This window comes from Poeciliopsis prolifica, unplaced genomic scaffold, assembly GCF_027474105.1.
Source record: "Poeciliopsis prolifica strain line A6 unplaced genomic scaffold, Auburn_PproV2 SCAFFOLD045, whole genome shotgun sequence".
NCBI classification, from domain to species: domain Eukaryota; kingdom Metazoa; phylum Chordata; class Actinopteri; order Cyprinodontiformes; family Poeciliidae; genus Poeciliopsis; species Poeciliopsis prolifica.
Window position 1 is genome coordinate 4,333,152 of NW_026562420.1, and position 8,804 is coordinate 4,341,955.

Genomic DNA, 8,804 nt, shown 5'->3' on the forward strand with positions numbered 1-8,804 from the left:
CACTAGACCAACAACAGCATGTGTTCCTCTAATGAGCCACAGCCATATCCTTTGACCTTTAACCCATTCCTTCACTTAACCAAAAACTTCTGGGTCAAACTGCAGAAAGTAGTTCATATTTACTAGAATGTCGCCATTCATGGTTGCAACATGTTGGAACAGATCTGATATTAGATCTGATTTGTAGTTTTTATGGACTTTAGTTAATACATTTTTGGTAAAGCTACTGCATGTTTGGTCAGTTATTCCCTCTGGTTTTGGATGCTGTGCAATTATGATGCATAACCAAGTCAACAAGGTATTGCTCTAGGAGCAGCATCCGAACTGTGACTCCAAAATCCCAGAGGATTTCAAAGGGAGGCTTCATGTTGCAGAGCAGGACTAAAAAGCAGAGATGAAGACAACATTTAAAGCATCTCTTCCATCCATCATAATGGGCAAGTGTCATATCCCAACTCCTTTACTATTCCACAAAGTAAAAGTTGAATGCAGTGGAACATATCTCTTAAATTATTTTTTTCTACACTTTACAATTCAGCACTTAAAACTCAATGGGCACAAATGAATATATCCAAAATATACTGCTCAAAAAAAATAAAGGGAACACTCAAACAACACAATATAACTCCAAGTAAATCAAACTTGTGTGAAATCAAAGTGTCCACTTAGAAAGCAACACTGATTGACAATCAATATCAGCTGCTGTTGTGCAAATGAAATAGATAACAGGTGGAAATTATTTTCATATTTATTTCATTCATTCAGATCTAGGATGTGTCATTTGAGTGTTCCCTTTATTGTTTTGAGCAGTGTAATAGTAGAGATGTGAGCTTTCATGGTCATTTGTGTTAAAGCAAGACCGATTGGTCTTGTGTTATGACTGGTAACATATATAATGTACATAATGTATACATAATGTATCAGATTGTTAACATACAATCTGACTGTATGTTAACAGTCAGATTGAATTATAGTCTGTGTTTCAACATGATCCAAAGCTGTAAAAATTCAAGGAGTATGTTTATTTTTACAAGGCAATGTGTGTTAATTGGAGCAGCTACACAGTCAGTATCTCATGTCTGTACTTCAAATACATTTTGACTGCATCCAGCTTTAACACCACAGTTATATGGATTTTATAGCAACAGCAAATCAATAGCTAGCTTTCCCAAAGGGGCTCCAGAGAACCTGCTAGTGTTGAAATTCAAATAGGTTATACAGTCAGGTTAATCCCAAATTACTTTAAAATGACAACAGATTAAAATAGTTTTGATTTGTGTCAGATTGATCAATTCCTGAAAATTGTGAACTGCAACAAATATAGAATTGTTTTCTCCAAAATGTAATTGAAACCTTTGGCGCTAGTGTTAGAAAAGCTGCCAGAGATGAAGAACGTTCACCACGGATCGTGTCACCGAGCGCGAGCTGCTGCAGATGCTGAGTAACGGGATTACCTAACTGGAGCAGCGGGCGCGCGCGTTTCAAGCAGATTACAGAGATTACAGTTTAGTGTTTCCTTCTCTCTATGGTCACGTTCAATCTGCCTCGAACACGTCGCGGGGTCAGTTCATTCAGTCCAGGAGGGAGACGCAACACAACAATCAGATTCTTTAAGAATTAGTTTGGACTCCACCGAGTTGCCCAAAGGAACTGAGTGTACCAGCAGCACACCGGAAGCTCAACAAACTCCTTTCAAAATCAACGTTTACAAAAAAAAAAAAAACAATAATAATAATACACAAGTAATCTTTACGAATTACAAAAACCATACAAGAAACAATATGGTGGATATATCAGCACAAAATGTATTAAACAGTTCTAAACTGATTATTAAGACATTAAAAAGGTGAGAGTGATTTATTCAATTTCTGTTATTCAAGGCTGTCAGTGAAAGTATATTATTCCAACTGAAAGGCAGAAAACAAACTGTTTTAGATATTGGACACGTTATTACATGCACACCAACCACTGCATAGCAGGAAGAAGATCCTGGATTGATGAACTGATTTCTCTGAATCCTCTTTAGGTGTGTGTGCATGTGTGTGTGTGCGTGTGTGTGTGTGAGTGTGTGTGTGTGTGTGTGTGTGTGTGTGTGTGTGTGTGTGTGTGTGTGTGTGTTTGTTTGCCTGGTTGTTTGTCCTGTTTGTTTCCTTGTTGCCCAGTGACAGGTTGCCGCTCCAGGGTGATCCCGCCTCTCACCCGTTGACCCCTGGACATGGGCACCAGCACCCCTCCTGACTCCACTTGGGACAAGCATATATGATAATGGTTGGATATTTATGTCTTGATTAGGAAACATAGCTTTATAGCTTTCTATGGAATTATCTGTGGAATTAACATGACCATTTGGGCCAGGAGGGCGTGCAAATGATCCGTTTGCACCATTTTCTCGTTACAGGTAATTGTTTTATTTTGAAAATCTCCCAGGAAGTGCATTTGCGCCTTTAAGACTTGATGCTAGTATCTGTCAAATCTTCAGTAAAATGCCGGCTGCCGTCATCCTCTCGGGTTAGTGCGCTGGGCTCAGCTGACAGCTGCCTCCGGGTTCAGTCTCCGGGTTCAGTCTCCGGGTTCAGTCTCCGGGTTCAGTCTCCGGGTTCAGTCTCCGGGTTCAGTCTCCGTGTAAACGGCTCTTCCAGGAGGTTCCCTGCTCACCGGAACACCGCGTCTTCTTTTGCAACCATGCGTTTATTTCCCTATGCAACACTGTGCGCTGCGACGACAAGTGGGTTGAATGAAGTAAAAGTCGGATGTAGACATAATTTCAAGGACCAATGAGAAGAAGAAGTTGTATCTGTTTTACAGTTTTATATTGCACAACTCTATGGATGGATCTCTGGGACATAACTGCATCAGACGGCTGCTGGCATGCTGTTCAACTTTGAAGGACAGTGCTGCGGTAAGGAAGCTTTGTCTTCACCAGCTGCTGCAAAAACTATGCATAGCACCTGATAGAAGACACAAAACAAAACTCATAAGTAGAAGTCCTATGCAACAGGATAAGAGCAACAAGCTTTACAGAAACTGGATCTTTTATGACCTTTGATATTCTGAGGGGTCAAGGACAAGACCAAAAGGGAGACAAAGAACCGATCTACAGGACTAGATCGGTTCCCCACTCTCTGGGCTAATACTTGCACTGCTGCTTGAATTTCCTTGAACTTTTGAGGCCTGGATTGGATGCTGGAATCAGTGATCCGAAAGGAGATGGACTGAGAACCTTGGTAGGTTTTGGATGTTTATAACCAGTTTATAACCAACGGATTATATCACCTGACATGCTGTGATCATGTACCAAGAACAACCTAACAGTGCAGGATAAACGTTTTCAACCTTTTTTCTGGGATAAAAGAATTCTTAGCTCATCATGTTTCTGAACTGTGGTCAACCGTTGCCTCTGCTGAGTGACAAGGATGTACCCCCTCGTGTTACAGAAAACTTCATCCTGTCAGGCTACCGGTTCCCAAACTACAGCCTGAGGGACTGCTTGTTGTCGGCATTCAGGCCTACCAATGAAACAGGAAACTTCTGGACACACTTCCTACCTATCTTTATTTTTGCTTACTACTTTCTACAGATGTTCAGTTGGGATGGTGCACCTGATGCCGACGCCCCCTTCTTTTACCCAATGTGGAACTACTTTATTGGGGTGTTTTGTCTGCTCCTGGCCAGCAGCATGGCCCATCTGCTGAACTCAATGTCTCTGGTCGTAAGGGAGGTTTGCTTCTTCGTTGATTATGGCACAATCAGCGCTTACACAGTTGGCTCATCATTGGCGTACTACTTCTACATCCATCCTCGGGCAGGGATAGTAGAGAGAGAAGACAGGAACGGCTCCTATTTGGACCTAAACCACAAGCATAAAGGATTTTTATCTCCTAATGCCATGCCAGAATTCAACCTGTTCTTTGAGACCTACTACATGCCATGTGCATGTGTTATAGCAATCATATGTGTTTTATCTTGCTGTAACACTCGTCAGAGGTGGAGGGAGCATCGATACATCATACGAACCCTGGTTTTCCTACTGCCATTCCTAATTTCCTCCACACCGGTCTTCTACCGTGTCCTCACCAGATCACCTTACTCCACCACCACGCCTTCCTTTGCTGCCTCCATCACCATGCCCAACTTCTTCTATCGCCACTCTCTGTGGCTGCTGGTGTCGGCCCTTTTCAACATCAGCAAGTTCCCAGAGAGACTGGCCCCAGGTCGATTCGACATCTGGGGCCACAGCCACCAGTGGTTCCACTGCTGCACATTTTTGTCCATCCTCGATGAACTTCACATGATCCAGGCTGAGGTCAGAGCCATCCTGCTCAATCCTGATTTTCTCTTACCCCCTACTGCGCTCTCCCGCCTACCTGGACCAACCATTGCTTCCACCTACGGAGTGATGCTCCTCCTCCAGACTACCATTGTCTCAATCATTGTGTGTTTCTCCTGGCATGCAAACTGTATCTACGGCCCTCAAAGGGATCAGCTAAAGAAACAAATGAAAGTTGAGTAACCCAAGAGACATCTTTGTTTATTACTGTGAAAGATGATTTGCACATGCCTAAAAGGTAAGGGTGCACCAATAAGTCGGGTCAGATTTTCTTAATTTTGGTGAGATCAGTGATCTGCTAACATGAAAAATCATTCTTAACTACCTATCTTAACTAATTCCACAAAGATCTGAGAATTAACCATTATCCTCTTTCGTTCTGCAGTGAGGGGCCTGACTGACACACCACCCTACAGGTCACTTCTGCAAAATTAACAATAGTCACCCTACTTTTACCTACTTAGTGGGTTTGTCGCTTTATTTTGAGACTTTTCAAACAATCAGCCTAAATCAGAATTGACAGGTCAGGTTTTTTAAAGATTGGTGATTCACTATAAAACTACAATTGGTGCACCCCTGCCATGCCATAAGAACTGCTCATGAAAACATTATTGTCCATGTGATTTAAAGTCTCTCAGGCATTCTGAGCCCATCTGGGCCCATTATGATGCTTAGGGAGACTGTAGGAGATGACAGGATTATGTCTGGGCTCGCTCCATGGAAGCTGTCTTGTTGAGTGGATATTTAAAGTCATTGGCCCCCTGCCCCCAAGAACAGCTTCATCATGGAATATCTAAAAAGTGAGGATAAAAGCTACCTCTGTGGGTTGGACACTTGAGAATAGAGGTTGATATTTGATTATGAGTCTGCAGAAACTCTAGAGATTATGGTTTTTTCGCCCAATTGTCCTCATCCTGTCCAACTTTTTGTAGCACTGTTTTTTTTTGTTGTTTTTTTTCCATTTCATGCTCTGCTATGTATTTGATTTTCCTCAGCTTTGAAATTAACGACACCCACATTGTCTTGCTTTGTTATTTCCTTTTACGGCCTTGGTTAGCTACTCCAGGAAGTAACCAGGAAGTATTTTCTCTTTCTTAACCCTACAGCAGGAAGTTGCACAGTTTTAAGAGCATCAGCTCAACAGCTGAAACTTTGTATGAGTCTTACAATGAAGCACTTTCAGGGAGCCAGTCAGACTTACCCTACCTTTTAGAAAAGCCATGCTCATCTTTGAATCTGAAAGGGTGAAATTTGTTTGACAAACATGTTATGATGTACTGCAGCTAGCTTATTTAGATTTTCTAGTTTATTTAGATGTGAAACTCATTCAGGGTACATTTGATGCAGTTGTTGCTTCGGTTGTGTCCAGCCTTTGACACCACTCAGTATCTTTGTCCTGGCATCTTCTTCTCTTTTACTTATATACCACTCTTTTAGGTTATTAAGAATGAAGCTAAGGTTGTTTTTTACTTGGGGGGTTAGCTGCTCTCTGAACTTTTTCTTGCCTTTGGATGTAGAGCAATCTTTAGTTTAGAACTGGTTTCTGGAAATGGCTGCATTTGTTGTCCTTCATTTGCTGGAATCTGAAGGGACAGTTTAGTGTACAGGGTTTGTTTCACCTGTTTTATTTAGCAACACTTAGATTCAGTAGATGTTTTCTTTATTGAGATTTTATTGAATTGATTGGGTCTGGATCAAAACAGATGTCTACCACTGTAGAACAGAGGTTAATATTTTATGGTGGTTCAACATTTATCTCTTTAATAAAGTTAGATACAAATAATTTGTCTTTTTACAGGAAGACTAATTCTTGTTAAAGACTGTGGAGGTCCCAGTCTTGAACAATGACATTCCCAGAAAAAAAAGATTGTGAGGAGGCTATCTGGCTTGACAATCTGGTGTGCAAAAACAAATGTAAAAATATTCCAACTCCTTATGTTAAATGAACATTGATCTAGTAATACTGATGATTTAAAGCACTTTACACTATAACCACACTGTCATTCATAGGTATATAAGTAGGGGTTAAGGTACATCAATATGTGGCAGTAGGAACCTGGAATCTAACACTCAACTTTCCCATTCCAAGACACTATTAAATCGCATTGAACTTTACATTCCATTTAGCAAAACAAGTTTCTCTCTGTTATAGTCTGTAGGCCATATTGACCTTTATTGTAAATAATTCTACATTTCTATGTAAATTAACCTCCATTGCAAATGTAGCCTTAGCATGAAATCTTCTGGTGCTGTTTTACAATGGTAGGCATCCACAGAATGGTTAATCTTTGTTTTTATCCCAACTGAAGTCATTTAAGAGGTTAACTACTGCAGTGATATTCTCTCCACATAGCCACACTGTATGCCATTTTAACAGTATTTTAAAGACAGCACATTTCACCAATCTTCATGTCTTAATACTGTAGCTCAGACAAAATGAGTGGACGTGTTTGTTAGCGGCCTGACTCGTATTCTTGGGCTGATCTTTACCTCCATGGTTTGCAAATGACACTGGTGTGATCTGAGACTGTGATATTAGGAAAATAGAATGCTAACTTCATTTTAGCACACACTGAAGGCACCTTTATGGAACTGCAATGAAACAGGTGAGGCCTTTTCCTCTATTGCGAGGTTATGAGTTAATCTGGTTTTTAAACATTAAACAGTTTTAATTTATTGCATTATTGCCTGGTTTAGGATTGGTTTTAAACTGCATCAGTTTGTGTTGATGATGAAGCTGGAAAAAGAGCAAAAGTATAGAGTTAGCTCTGGAAGCTAACAACTACCATGGTTCTTCTGAATAAAACAAAGCCTTACATTAACGTTTAAAAACAGACTATTTACAGAATAGAAACACAACAGAAAACTAGTTGTATTTTTTTGGATGTCTTCTTTGACTGCATGTCTGCATCTGTGTAGTAAATTCCATGTTTTGCCATTTAGAAAAAATCTGTTGGCTTGGAATGTTCTCCATCCATCCTGTGATCCTGCCGATGCATTCAAGAACACTCTAACACAGGAAGTGAAAGTTGGATCCATTCCATTATTTCACAAAACACAACCAAACAATAGAACTGTCTGCATGGTTATAGATGTGTTTTCTGCTATATTCACAGCTGTGACATGATGGCTAATTCTTAATAATGTATCATATTAATATCTTACAACATAGTTGATTGATTTTTGTTTAAATATAAAAATTATATTCTGCACATTTACTTACAATCACTTGCACATGAGAAAATGAGAAGTGGACGCTGTTCATTAAAAAAAATGTGTTATAAAGCACTTTAAAGCTTCTCCAAAGCTGAGAAAAAAGGTTTTATACCTTGTTTTTGTGCTTGTATAAAATACATGTGGATTGTTTGAACATCTTAAGAGTCAGAATATCAAGCACTTTATATAACAACCTTGTTTCCTTTGTCACCTGGCAGCAACACTGCTTGAACAACACAAGGTAGCAATAATGGTCCAAAGTGTCTCCCATCCACCACAGTGTTTCCCAGAAGGCTGCTAAGTTTGTATATGATTGATAATCAAGCTTATTAATTTCAGTAGTCATTTTATTCACTTTTGTTGGAAGCTATGCTAACTGACAATAATTATGTTTCCAATTCTAAGTGATCATTTAAAATGTTGCAAAAAACAATGTAAAATGTGAATTTTGTGTTTCCATCTTGTAGCTTGAAGTGAATCAACCAGGTTAATTTAATCAGTTGTTGATGCTGGGTGAACGTAGGAAACAAAATCAAGTGGTTGCAAACTGGCATGGACGATACGAGTGGGACTGTATTACACCGACACATATCAGGTTAGCTCTACTTTCTTTGACTGTAACAGTCATAGGTATTCATCAGGTCTCCAGCTGATGAAGTGATGTTTCTACCTCTAAACATCTGTGTCAATCATTGTGTGACTGAGAAAAAGCGTAACTGAAACAGACTTTGTTTCTGCCTCTTCACTGAATCCATCAATGTTTATGTGAATGTTAGCATCAGGCTACTTTATCTAACTTAGTGATGTACTCAGGGTTGACTCAAGAGGGAATCAAATGCATTATTTAGACATGCTTTTAATTATTAAGTACTTGAGAAGGAGGACATAATGCTGCAATACAGCAGCACAATGTTGCTGCTGTAAAAATCGTCTTGTTTTATTAAATAGCACTATTATCATTTAAATTGTTTGAAATAAATCATACAAATAACCATTGTTTATTTCATTTTTCTTGTGCTTGTACTATTGATGGCAAATATATATATATATATATATATATATATATATATATATATATATATATATATATATATATATTGCACAACATGGATAGGTTGTGCAAGGAGGCCCCTGAGACAGTCCAGCACATCACAGCAGGGTGCAAGATACTGGCAGGGAAAGCGTACATGGAGCGACATAACCAAGTGGCAGGCATAGTGTACAGAAACATCTGTGCAGAATATGGACTGGAAACCCCGAG

The 8,804-nt window shown here is 39.6% G+C and overlaps 1 protein-coding gene across 2 annotated transcripts; it reads left to right on the forward strand.

Moving 5' to 3' along the window:
• The first annotated feature begins 2,410 nt into the window (after positions 1 to 2,410).
• paqr9 (progestin and adipoQ receptor family member 9) lies at positions 2,411 to 8,537 on the forward strand. Of its 2 annotated transcripts, none has more exons than XM_055056387.1 (2): positions 2,411 to 6,933; positions 7,271 to 8,537. In XM_055056387.1, the coding sequence occupies exon 1, from the start codon at positions 3,368 to 3,370 to the stop codon at positions 4,508 to 4,510; it is 1,143 nt and encodes a 380-aa protein (XP_054912362.1). In that variant the 5' UTR covers positions 2,411 to 3,367; the 3' UTR covers positions 4,511 to 6,933; positions 7,271 to 8,537. The 2 variants fall into 2 exon arrangements, with proteins under 2 accessions (XP_054912362.1, XP_054912361.1); XM_055056386.1 differs by having other exon boundaries at positions 2,411 to 4,565; positions 4,713 to 8,537.
• The last annotated feature ends 267 nt before the right edge of the window (positions 8,538 to 8,804 follow it).

Bases quoted from the DNA above. Each gene is read 5' to 3' on its own strand.
- paqr9 (XM_055056387.1), top strand. From the start codon at position 3,368: ATGTTTCTGAACTGTGGTCAACCGTTGCCTCTGCTGAGTGACAAGGAT.